This window comes from Lygodium microphyllum, chromosome 2, assembly GCF_053477565.2.
Source record: "Lygodium microphyllum isolate KBCC chromosome 2, Lygodium_microphyllum_v1.1.10, whole genome shotgun sequence".
NCBI classification, from domain to species: Eukaryota; Viridiplantae; Streptophyta; class Polypodiopsida; order Schizaeales; family Lygodiaceae; genus Lygodium; species Lygodium microphyllum.
In genome coordinates, this window is record NC_141136.1 from 41,315,544 (window position 1) to 41,329,542 (window position 13,999).

The window sequence follows — 13,999 nt, forward strand, 5'->3', positions numbered from 1 at the left end:
ATGGGACCTGTCTATATGTGATGGATATTCTTCTTGGAGTGCTTCATGAAAACCCTAAAAGGCTTTGTGCAACAATGAGCTCGGTCAAAAGATAGCATGGTTGAAGGTTGACTGGTGTTTGAGGTATTAGTGTATATTTCACAATGGCTACCAACTGTGGATTCAGACAATAGTTGCTATGGTCGCTAAGGACGATGATAGACTGATTCGATATGTGGTTGAAAATGGGATAGAAAAAAGGATGGATACTACAATCGAAAAGAAAGTGGATCGTTTTTTTATATTGCATTATGCATCCATGGAGACGTGGCTCGCTAGGTACGAGCAACCAAGGAAGATTGAGAAGAAGCACGATCGAAATTTTGGCCCAGTACGTGCCATCGACCGATTCAATATCCTGAGAGGATGGAGGAGATTCTGTGGTTCATGTCTATGCAACGGTTACATGGAGCTTTGATCATAGCTTCTCGCGAAAGGGTGGAGGTCTCTATTGAGGAGTGGAAATACTCGAGGGGATGTAGTCCAAAAGTGACTGCATGTTTTATAAGCTATCATATCTAGATTTTATATGTGACACCTAATCTAACTATTTCAATGTATAGTATAAAATATACAGTGCGGCGTGGTCACACAGGTGACATTTTCACATCGAGCACATCAACAAAATGCGCTCCACAACAGATTGTGGTGTCATGGCAAAGTTCGAGCAAGAGAGCCAATTGTGAGCCATGGATCTCAACACCGTTATAGATGAGATGGAGTATTTTGAGAACTTGCAAAGTATTATCTCAGTGGATTATCATAGATTCTCCATGATCATATTTGATGTACAATGGTTCAAAATGGTATTGGAAGGAGCCAGGACAACGATTCGATGAGATTCATTTGGATTTCTCGAAATAGATTTCAAGAAAAGATGAAGAGATCTACACAACATGTTTTTCTTGCCAGCCCATTGTGAACAAGTGCATGAAGTATTCTTTTTTTATATAAAATTCACGATACAAAAGAGACAAATGTTGAATCTTTCTTATATGTGATTTTAAACATATAATTTTATATTCAAACTCCTAACAACCTCAATGATGGTATGTTGTGCCTTCAACTCCTTGGATTGTAAGAGTGTATAATGAAAGCAATTTCAACATCGATGAGGAGAGTATGTAGGTGAAGACGTTGCTATTGCAAGGGGTGGAGGTAGAAGATGGCTTGAAGCATGTAGAGGAGGCAGATTCAGGTAACGATGATGAAAAGACAAGAGGCAAGGAATTCTTTGAGAACAAAGTGGATTCCTACTTTTGTAGTGACCTATCTATAGACCTTTTAGTGTATGCTGAGTTGTGCTAAGAGATTGACATGGGACCATAGGCTATGTCATGCTTGCAACATCCGTCTACTCAATTCGTTGATGAATAGCTTATAAGGGTACCCTAGAATATACATTTTAAGTAGCATTATTTTTTTCAAAGTTATATTATCGTGCTTTACTTGAATATTTATATTGATTATGCTTACATCATTTTCTATTTGTGCATGTTACCTTTGACGATATTTGGAGAGAAGGATGAGTCGAGGGATGAACAAGGAGGAGTTGCAGGAGATATTTACATGTATGTCTCAAGATCAAATGGCCCAATTCAAAGATATTGTAGATAGAAAGTTGTCTCAGATACCATCATGCCATTCCATTAGATCTACTTTGGCACGCTATGATGCTTCGGTTTCTAGTAAGATTCACTAGAACATTCAGTTAGATCCACTATGGAGGTTTAGCCATAGTTGTGGAGGCATCGATGCAGTGTCTCTGTCTTTTCATTCTTGTGGAGGTGTGTCACCTGTAGGATTTGTCACACCTATGGGGATATCTACTCTAATGACTCCAGCTTTTGCTCAGTCATCTGTGGCATCCATATGGGTGCTAATTCGAGATATGCTACTCTTGTGGATACACCAAATGTACAAGGGTCTCTTGGTTATGTCCAAGAGTGTGGTCATAGATGGGAGAAGATACACCTTAGACATACCCCAGAGGGGTATGGATACCTCATAGATAACATGACAGAAGCTATGATCATGAATAATAAGGAGAGGAGGGTGATGTCTCACATGAGAGAGTTGTGCCAACAAGTTTTTCGACACGTCTTGGACCATTGGAAGAACATACACGAGGGGAGAAATTGACTATATAGTAACATCATTATACAAGGAGTTTCCGGTACCTATCATGGCAAAGGTTTTCCAGTGGGTGGATGATAGAGTGTATGCATGCGTACATATTACATAGATTATCAAATGTACGCAAGGCACTCAAGAGTGGTGCATTAAAGCCCAAGTGGCTAAACACAAATGATTGGCAGAGACTCGAGGAGGAGGCTACAGATTCTCCAAGACATTGGCGACAACAACAGCAAGAGGCGGTAAAAGGGCACAATTGGAGACATGGATTGTACATCATCTGGGGAGTGGTGGCCATAGGATTTATCTAAAGGACATTGTAAGTTTTTATTTTCTTATTCTCGCTTTCTTATTTGCAATATCACTTGTATTGACAATCGTATTTCTAACAATTGTATTTTGTTTTCTTTGCATAACTCCATTACAAACTGCGATCCCACCGGGACTTAGAGCCTCGATATGCAAAGAGACACGGTCTCACTGCATTGATCGATAGATTGTATGCACATAGCAGCCCAGTAAGTCAATCATCTTTCTTATTCATAGTTTTTTTCCTTTTAATGCATTATCTATGATGGACTAATATATACTGTTCATTTTGCAAAGTCCGTTCAATGCTCCTTTGCATCGGGACAAGCTTTCGAATGGCAAGGATCTATAGCTCGCACTTGGAGCACACATCCTCTTCTTTTTTTGCCATGTGATTTATGTAGGCATCTTCTATGTACTATGTGCTTATCATCCTTTGTATTTTGCCATAATTTCATGAGTTTCATTAGCGATCTTGTACTTATTCTATGTATTAGTCTTGTGGATTCAAGTACATTTTGCGCTCATCTTAACGACCATTGCACACCTAACATGTAATTCATTTGTAGAATATAAACATCGCACATGGTGCTCACGATTTTTTTTCTATATAACCGTCGATATTAGCGTCGTAAATTTATTGCATGTGTCATTATTGGCGTTGCATTATACGCCGCAAATCATTGCTATATGCATCACTATTTGCATCTTAAAACTGATAAAAATTGCGATGCAAATAGCAACGGTTTTATGGAGACGCTAATGCAGACATGTTTTGCGAGAATGGAGATATTTTTTTAATGAACATTTGAGTTGCTTTGAACGTCGGTATGAGGTATGTATCTTGTAGTGAGAATAAAAGAGGACAATAGTTCAAATGAATGTAAACGAAAAAACAAGCATGATTTTAGAGAAAAACATGATAATATAATATAATTTAACCATTCAAAAAGAAAAAATAATTGTCAAAAAGTGACCCCTGACATGAGTTAACGTTCTTAGATATTTAATGATTGACCTCTTAAATGAATAATACATTCTCTTATTAATCACATTTGAATGATCAAATTTGGAGTGATCCATTCTTTTAAAACCTCAACTAATTAACAACTTAATCATTTTCTTACAAGTGCCGTTTTTGAAAAAATTTTGGCCCTACTGGTGTTGTGGTAGGATTGGACACATAGCCCATCCAACATCTACAAGACCCTCAATGTCACAATAAAAAATGTGGGAGCTTAAATTTAGGAGCCTCATGAGGTGAAACATTAAGGCCCACGGTGTTGTGGTGGGATTGGACACATAGCCCATCTAACATCTATAAGAACCCTCAATGTCACAATCAGAGAGATGTGGGAGCTTATTAGGAGCCTCATGGGGTGAAACATTAAGGCCCACTAGCAACTAAACCTTTAGTGGAGAGCCCTTCTACAAATGCCATATTGGTGAAGATTTGGTTTCACATCATCCACTCCCTTCAAGGCCATTGGGGCTTCAAGGAGACCCTTGATATCCTTGGGAGCTTCAATAGTCATTCTCCTAATTAGGATTGTAACTAGCAGGCCTCTTAGGGTGGTCGAGCAGTGGTACTTCTTTGAATTTCTTCAAAATTCATTTTGCAAAATAAATAAGTGTTTACTTTCCTTGACCCAAGTATATTATGGTATGTATTAAAGTTTCGTGAAACATGAAAGAAATAAGCTGCAGTTTGCACATCCTTTCTTGACCTGCAGCCATGATTACCTATGTTACATGTTACAACTTCTTGCTGTTATCAGAGCTCCATACTTCGACTTAACTTCACCCGGTAAGAGAGATACCTTGCAAAATGTAATGGTCTCAACGTCAAGAATGGCCTGATATTCGTTGATATATAAGGAGGTATTAAAGATGGCCTGATATTGGTTGGTATATAAAGAGATATTATGATGAAGAATTCTATGGTTTTCTTGTTTTCTGATTCAAGCTGGCTGTCTCATTGACAAGGGACTCAAGGTGCCTGTAAGAGGATCCTCCTCTCTGGACAGCTGAGCAGGCTGCTTGCTTTAGTTCATGAGCTCTTCTTTTCATCTGTTTACCCATGTCTCCCTGCATCAGATCACCGACAGCCCTTTCCACAACAGCCCTGCTAACCAGTTGGTCAGGACCTTCCTGCAACTCCAAACCTACTTGCCACTCATCGACAAGCAATCTAGCATTCAGCCTCTGCTCTGCCCCGTGGGGCCAACAGATCATGGGAAGGCCGGCCAGGGAGAGGTTCTCTGTGATGGAGTTCCAACCGCAATGCGTGAGGAAGCCTCCCACGGAAGGGTGGGACAGCACCTCCAGCTGGGGAGCCCAGGGGATGATGAGCCCTCGGCCTTTGGTTCTCTCTTGGAAACCTGCAGGCAATGTTATATAAGTGCTGCTGACATAATCCCCATGGCTGCCTTGATGATCACCAGGTCGGACAACCCATAAGAAATCATGGCCGCTTCTGTTCAGGCCCTCAGCCAGCTCTCTCATCTGCTCGGCTTTCATTCCTGCCAAGCTCCCGAATGACACATACAGCACGCTGCCGGACGGCCTGCCATCCAGCCAGTCCAGGCAGCTCCTGTCAGCCGCCCATAAGCTGACACTACTCGGCACCTTGCCATCCGCAGTACAGCCTCTTACTGGGTCGCCACCCATGAGTAGCAGTGGCCCAATCGGGTACAGTGGAATTACCCGCACCAGCTCCTTCTCGATCGCCTCTAACGGCTTCCTCTCAAATGCTTCCAATGTGTTGAAGATGATCCCTGCTGCGTCCTGTATACCCTTCAGTTGATCTAACACAAAATCTGGTCGCTCTTTCATCGATAGTGGAAGATCCTTGCCTCGTATTGAGAACCCCGGCATAATGTCAACCCTCAGTTCCAAGTCTGCAAAACCATCCACACCAATATACAGTTACTCGATGGAAACTGATAATCAAGCCAAACCGCACCATCCTAATTTCTGCCATGGCTTCAGCACAATTTGTTCCGGATGTACTTGCGGCAACATTACCTTCCAGAAAAATAATCCTGGTTTCTGCCCTCTACATATTACACTGCTGATTATCAAAATCAAAGTGACCACATCATGATTCATGATTCATGAGCAATGGCAATTGGCAGATCAGGGAGTACGCTGCGTTTTTGCGTTCCAATATGCTATCACTACATATTTCGCAAAACGAGCATCTTGATGCTCGTAAGCTAGATTGAAGGATTAATTAGGCAATGCCATGGAGTATTAAATTAGCTCTGCTTTCGTCTTTACCTGTGAGAGGAAGCAGGCCCTTGGAGTGGAGCAATGGCGTATGAAGGTATGCCGCGAAGGTGTGGGCGTTGGATGTGAAGAAGACGAGTCTGGGGATGTCGAATTTAGTGGCCACGTCGTGGCTCCATGTCACGAACATGTCCGTCAGGATGCAGCTTACGCCCTCTCCAGCTCCTCCTCCTCCTTCTGCGCCGGGACAAGCCACCATCGCCTGTGCCAGATACTCCTCGAACCCGGCGCGCATATTCTTCATGGCCACCAGCCTCGCAGATAAAGAATTTGCTATGGTGGCGTCGTGCTCCGTGGCTATGGCGGTATACCTGATGCAATCATCGAGGGGTGACGATGATAATGGGGCCAAGTCAGAGGTGACGATGACAGTGAAGCGAAAGCATCCCGGGCGCTGCCGTGAGAGAAGGCGTGCCACTTCGACTAAGGGATTGACGTGGCTCTGTACGGGGAAGGGCAGCAGCACTATGTGATTCCTCTTCTGCTTCATTGGAGAAAGCTGAAACAGAGAGAGTCGACACTGTCTGAGAGTCTTCAACTGTTTCGGCAGAGAGCAAGCTTCAGGCTTCCAAGGAGTTCTCTACTTATATCCCACATGTAAAGGGAGAAATATTCCAAGGAGTTCTCTACTTATATCCCACATGTAAACGGCGAAATATTCCACACGGAAATCCAGAATACCTGGTACTGACACCTGTCTCTTCCTTCAAGAGTCAAGCATAACTTTAGAAAGAAACATTCTAGGGCTTGCGCCTTGCTAGTGCTGACACCTGTCTCTTCCTTCAAGAGTTAAGCTTAACTTTAGACTCTTAACCTGCAGGGCTCACCGGGCCAGAGACAAATTTCAACGTTACTTTAGACCTTGGAGTTCATATAACACTCCTTTACCTATTAGGAGTCTAAATTGTATTTCACTCGTGCTGCTAGGCTTTAGACACCTCATCACTGAGATCACTAAAGTGATCAAACAACCATGAGTGTGATTCACTAACCTGATTGACAATCATGAGTGCATTTTCCCACCGCGACGATGAAATTGTCAAAAGGGCAAATTTGAAGCTTTTCACATCATGCTTTCATCAGAGTCCCCCAGACTCAAGGACAATCTTGGGCAAAAGTTTCAAACATACAAGGTTTGTTTCATTGTTATTGCTTCATTTATTTATTTTTAAACCGCAAATTGCTTCTCCTGGGAAGGAGCCCTAATGGGTTTGTACATAGTTTTGGAATGTTTTGATCCATTTCAATACATGCTACAAAACTCATTATGCAAAATCCCCTTACAATTAGCACCTCCACTCATCTTGAATGGTCAAAATGAATTGCCTTTCCATCCCCTTTCCATCTCATTGCTTGCCATGGGATCATTAAGGGGATTTTGAGATCTCAAAAATGCCTTTTAGGAGATAGAGAGAGAGTACTCTAGACTAATAGGAGCAAAGCCTCCGTAGCATAACTTTTATTTTTAAAAAAATTATTTCACAAATATATATATATATATATATATATATATATATATATATATATATATATATATATATATATATATATATATATATATATATATATATATATATATATATACACACACACACACAAATTTGTATTATCAAGATCTATTTTTAGCCTTTTATATTTATGATTATGACATTCTTTACATTAATGATATACAATCTCAGTCATCTTTATTTAATGATATGTCTGGATTAATGATAATTATCTATTTAATCTAAATTCAAATTAGTAAAAAGCTTGGCACTTATTTCTTTCCCTCCTTTCTTTTATCCCTCTCGTGTTTTTCCCTCCTTTATGGTAGCCTAGTTCTCTCTCTCTCTCTCTCTCTCTCTCTCTCTCTCTCTCTCTCTCTCTCTCTGTGCCATGGATACAAAAATTCAACCTTTAATAAAGCGTCCAAGCTCCCAAATCACATCCATATTAGTGCTTAACTCATTCCAAAAAGATGGAAGATGTATTCCTCCTATCATTAGCAAAGGCAATTGGATCACCATGTAGTAGGCAAAACATGGGAAAGGATGAAGATATGAGAACTCGTTTATCTCGTCTTGAAAAAATAGAATCCAAGATTTTTATTCGGTGCTTTGATTGCCTTAGGTGTTGAAGACATAGCTTCACGTGCTACAATTACATGCACATCTTCTCCTTCATTGTCCAAGCCCCCACTACTGTCCATTATTGTCGGTTGCATACAATTGACCATTATGTACTTCACGACCTTTACCCTTATATACCAAACATACTCACTTGTATAGCAATCCCTTGAAAATTATCATACATTTTTAAGAAAAGATTTTTACTTCATTGTTATTTTTTACAATGGACCATATTATTATCATCAATTGACTATTTTGCAATGAACCTCTATCTTAAAGTTTAGTATCTTTTGCATTACCTTTACCATCTTGATGAGGACAAATGCAACCAACATATAAAGTAAAACTATGAAACTTGTTTACGACAGTTTATAGAATAAATTTTCTTCATTCAAATCAAGACCTTACTGTAACTTGTCTATATTGCATTATTGTAAGTAAATCAGAAGGCATGGGAGGCTTTTTCTCTAGCACTTCACTCAATCTTTTTATAGCTCTGTTTCAAAAATATAATAATTTAGAGTAATTACAAAAAAATATCAAAATATTTAAAGTACTTGTAAAAAAATAAAGATCAAAATATCAAGGAGACCCTAGATTATATTACTTACAACTTAGTATTTCCATTGCTTCGTTTCATAGAATTGATGAGAAAATATTACCTCTCCACACAGTCTATTCCAATTAGGCTCCAATGAGAATTGAAAATAGCCATATTTCAATAATTTAGGGAAAAAAAACTCATAAAATCTAATAGAATATCAAATTACTTACTTTTCATTGTATGGAATTAGAAGAACCTCCAAAGTTTCAAAGTCAATTGGATTGAACCAATGATCAAATGCACTTGCATCAAGCTCATTCCTCATATAGTATAAGATAGATGGACCAAGAACCTTAATTTTTTGTTGTATATCAAAGGGGATCTCATGCATTACACACCTAGCAAAGGAATGGAGATAGTAAGCATAAAAAAAAGCCCTATTGCTACAAAAATATAGTGAGTAAAAACAAATTTGGGTATATTATACCTCATCCCAACAAGAAGAATAGACTTATTCACTTCTCTCATTTTATTCTTGAGGATTTGAACACAGTCAGAATAAAAAAATACCATATTAGATCTTTTATTAATATCACTAGAGGTAAAAAGCAACAAACATTGAAGCCCTTAGGATCAGCCTTTTCAAAAAGGGTAGATCTCTATTCTTCAAAAGATGATAACTACTTTGCTTCCTTTTCTTCTACCTTTTTCCTTTTATACTCCCTCAATTTATCTACCTGCTCTTCTGTGGCCTTTTCCTATTTCTCATGTAGTCTTGTGTCCTTTTCATGGGTGACATCTTCAACCTTAGGACCTGGATCATTTTTCTTTTTTCTATATGGAGACAAATTTAAAATATTCAAAGTCGTTACATTAAAAAAGGGACACTGGCTCAAGGACCTTTGAAAATATATATGTCAACCTCCTAAGAATTATCATGTCTTTATTCATAAGTGTAAGCCTATGTGCATGAAATCTTTGACATGATATCATTTGCAATCACTTAGGGGTAAATTAACACTATTTAGATAGCCTCATTCCCATGTCGATTCTATTTTCACTATTTGTCAATGGAGTTATTTTTCAAATGATAAAACTAAAGTTTTAATGACTGATGATAGATGTCCTATCATTTCAGCTTGAATCTCCATCAAACACTGCACCTCCTCTCCCTTGATGTATGAAACATGAACTGGGTACTTTGCATGAGGGAGAGCTATGCCTTTTCACATTTCATATGTTAAATTTTTTGGAGAAAATTTGGATAGATTCAAAGAAAAATTTGAAAAAAAAATCGTTAACAATTTGGAAAATAATATCGCTATTGAGCTAGCTAAGATTTTTGAAAAGAAATTACATTTCTAAGACTTTAGTATATTGTATGCTAAGTGATGAAATCTTATCCTATGGGCTAGGTGTGTGCCGGAGAATTTGGAGCTGTGCTGAAGTTGCCTTGTGTTGGTGTTTCTGAGTAGAAAAAGAGCTTAGTCTTTGAAAATTTTATTTTGTGGTTCAAAAATTGGTTTTAAAAGGACCTTTCTTCACACATGTGGCAGTTATAATGCACAGTTTACTTCACATGTACGATGAATATACCATTGTTGCCTCAAAACTTGTGCCATGTGTCACTAACATTTTCAGATGTAATGGAACCATTTTTCAAATGAATAGGAGGACTTTTAGCCTCTTCTTTTTCACTCTAAATATAGGTCTTTTGAATCAGTGCATGGTACCTTTCTGAATAAATGCACTGTGACCATTGATAAATATATACACGAACTCAGGCTTGTGTTTGTGCAAAGTTTTCCTTTCTGCATTGCAAGCTGAGAGTATGTGTACTCCTTACAAAATCCATTCATTCTCAGAAAGTGATACCTTTCTCAGGTAACAAACTCCTATTTGTTATTTTTTTTCTATAAGCTTTGAAAAATAATTAAATGAACTATTTTTAGGCATTGAAAATGATTAAATCAATTATTTTTGTTGTGAAACAATTCAGTGCCTTATGAAATACAACAATATCAATCCACAAGGCCCTTCTGATCTCCACTGTTCCATTTCATAAATCTTCCAACCAGAATTAAGTCTGCCTGATGAAATGCAAAATTGCTTCCTTACTTTGCTGCCTAAAGACTCGATTCATGTTTCATAAGGCACTCCTGTTTTGATTTCATCTGATTACAAGCTATAATGAAAATTAATTTAAACACGTATGCTATGTTATGCAAGTATTTGCAAATGTGGAGTAAGAAATATGGATTTCATATGAGATGAGTGGAATAAAGTGTCATTATGGCCCATTGTTTTGTGTTTGGTGGTCCAAGAGGAGGAAGAGGACATTGAAGCCTTGCTTAGGTTTCCTCGATGAGAATGCTTCACATCAAAAGAACAAACTTCAAAGCCAAGAGTGAGTGCCTCACAAAATATCAAAAAGCCAAAAATGGCATGAAGGGATTGATGGAATTTCTCTAGCAATCTTACTTTGATCTTTACATATGTAAAATGATGTGGTTTTGATGTTCTATGTGCATTAGCTTATATAAATTTATATTGCTTTTTTGGATGTGAGCAAATGTGGATTGGTACTTTGTATTCCTAAACTTTTCTTGTTGTTTCAAAATTTGGTTCTATGAGTAATCAAGATGACTAAAAGGAAGATTTCTCTAGAGGGATGTAAACGCCCCGAACAACATAGTATGCTTAACAATTATGATATTTGCTTGTTTTCGAGATTTAATATAAAAGAGAATGAACACTTAAAGCTGAAAATGAAAATTACTCACAAAATTAAGCCATGAAAATGTAAAAGTAATGGAGACAAGATTGAGGGTTGAAGATGGGCAACCCCCCCCCCCCCGGAAGGAATGCATTTCTGCTCAACCCAAGTCCCTTAGGGAAGAGCTCAGTTACAATCAACCTGAGAGTGAGAAGAAGTAATTCTCACTCTCACAAGATCATGCAAAGATGTACAAACACACATGCATTATCTATTATGCAATGATAAGAACTGATTTCTTTACAGTATGAGAGAAGAAAAAGGGAAATTCAGCCTTTCTCCATCGTTGATCAGCAGTACATGGATAGGGCTTGCTTCTTGTAGCTAAAATGGAAGAAAAAGCTCGAGAAGGAGGTGTTGCAATGAATTTACAGGCTTGCTGTCCTGTAAACAGCAGTGATAGAAGAGGGAATATGGAGGAATTTGATAATGAAGAAGTGGGGGATGATGATGGGGATGGATGGGGCCAGTTTCTGGCTATCTGTGGGTGCTGTACATGAGTTTACAGCAAAGAAAAATGATGATCAATGAAGAAAAACGAGCTCTTATTTATAGGAGAGGGGAGAGCTAGTACAAAAGGGGAAAGTGGAGTAGCACAAGACAAGTGTCCAGTCACATGTCATGAGATGTGACAAGTGGTGGGACACTTGGAAACTTGTGTGACAAGTGTCTTGACACTTGTCTCTTCTCTATGGCCTTCCTTTTTGGGTTGAATACTGCCAAGAATAGAAACAACCAAATTTAGTAAGCACAGGAAGAGTACAGAACTTACTATTTTTAGAATGACATCCCTATTTTTTAGGACTAGCATTTTTAGGCTAATTCGAGGCTTCTAAATTTTAGGGACCTCCTAAAATTTAGGGATCTCCTAAAATTTAGGGACCCCCCCTCCCCCCCCCCCCCAATATGGGTGTCATATGAAAGCTTTTTCCGTGTACATCGCAAAAATGGTATCCGAATCTTCATGTGACTTTCCTATGCAAAGAAATGTGCATTTCAAGCTTTCAGCCCACACATGCACATTATACAAGCATTTCATGATCATGCCATCTTGTTGATTGTAACTGTTTGTTCTGGTGGATCTAGCCCACACTTCAAGGCATCAATCCTTTCTGTGTGCGAGTCTAACCCTGATATGCGTGAGTTCTAGTCACAGGTGCCCAATCGGGTCATATAGGTGGAAGTGTGAACTATCTTTTCTCTAACCCACCGTGTGGGTCCACCATAACCTGTGACCACTCATTAGTGGCCAGCTCCAATGCACTTTTCTTTATATCTAATTAGTGCAAAGGAAATAAATTTAATAAATCATTATATAGACAAATTAATGAGAAAGGATACAAATTCTGTTTCTATAGAGTTGTGACAAGGGAATGGAGGAAGAGGATTTGGAGGATAGTTGTGATGAGAAGCTCTTTGATTTCCTCCATACAACTGGAAATTCATCAAGATTTATTTACATCAAAGATATACTCAATGTTCTCTTTGATTTGCAAGAGCTCTTGAAGGATCTTGAAGACAAACTGAAGAATTATAGGGAGTCTTATGATAAACATGTGCAGAGCCTAGAGATTGAGGGATTTGTCCATTACCGTGATGTAATGGAAGCTAGCAATGCTGCTAGAATAACTTTGCGAACAAGGTTTAGCCTCATTGATGAGGAATTCAAGAAGTGGGAAGAAAATTTTCCTTTTCATTTTAATCAACATCAATGTCTTCTTGTCCACAAGGATGCTGGATTTCTTATATATATTCAGTATATAGAAAGTTTTTCTTTAGGTACAATATAAGAAAAGAAGATAGAGGATATTGCAAGTAAAGATAAAGAGGTTGAAGAGAAGGGGAAAATGTTTTAGGAAGATGTTGAGAATCAACTAGTGCAGGGATTTGATGTTGTTTTGTTTAAAAGTAAGAACATTCAAAAGCGGAAGAAAAGAAGATAGAGTTGAGTGCAGAGATTGAAGAAGGTCCTCTTGAATGTGTCCCAACATTTCTCAATTACCTCATCAACAAAAAGAGATATGTATTACTAAATTATATTCAACGCCTTTTTGATCTCAAAGAAGATTATTGCTTAGCAATCCTTGCAGCATGGGGCCAAAATAATAAGAATTTTATAGGTTATGGAATAGGAATTGCTAGCAAATCTTGATGTTGAGGGAGAGAATTTTCAAGACAACTCTCTAGCCTTGCATTCATGTGTTAATCAGATTGTGGAATATGAAAATGAGGAGCTATCTACAAAGGAAGAGTTCTTACAAATTCAATATAGACTTGGTATTAATGACATGGGGTATGAAGAGAAACTAAAGTCTCCATCAGAGGAGAAATCAAAAAGTTCAATAAATCTTTATGATGATAGTGTCCTTGAAGAAGATGAAAACCCTAAGGTACAGAAGATAATTCTAAGATATCCATTGTGGTTTATATTAGAGTATGTTATGCATTATAGATAAATATTATTGGATATTTATCTATTGACATCCTACACTATTAATGTTTATTGTGTAGATTGAAATTGAATATGCATACAACTTTCTTGGAAGAGCCAGGGGCTCAAGGCCATTAAAGCTTGGCAAAAGTCAAGGCCTTGGTTATTATATTGGAAGCTTAAATAACCAAATAGTTGCAATTTATCATACTAGGTTGTCAAGCTCTCCAAGCTTGTCAATGATGGTATTGAAAGCTATCTCCAAGGTGATTGGATCCCAAGTTTTCAATAGAGGATTATATAAGACAATTTTAATGGAGAAGGAAGAAGATGTAAGATTTTTTAGCTTCATTCCTGGATAT

At 38.2% G+C, this 13,999-nt stretch overlaps 1 protein-coding gene across 1 annotated transcript; it reads right to left on the reverse strand.

Annotated features, from left to right (window-relative positions):
- Positions 1–3,583: 3,583 nt before the first annotated feature.
- LOC148039657 (UDP-glycosyltransferase 76E2-like) lies at positions 3,584–6,364 on the reverse strand. Its single transcript, XM_087692468.1, has 2 exons — positions 5,767–6,364; positions 3,584–5,384 (listed from the first exon to the last, which is right to left on the reverse strand). The coding sequence occupies exons 1-2, from the start codon at positions 6,263–6,265 to the stop codon at positions 4,423–4,425; spliced, it is 1,461 nt and encodes a 486-aa protein (XP_087548594.1). The 5' UTR covers positions 6,266–6,364; the 3' UTR covers positions 3,584–4,422.
- Between the last annotated feature and the right edge of the window lie 7,635 nt (positions 6,365–13,999).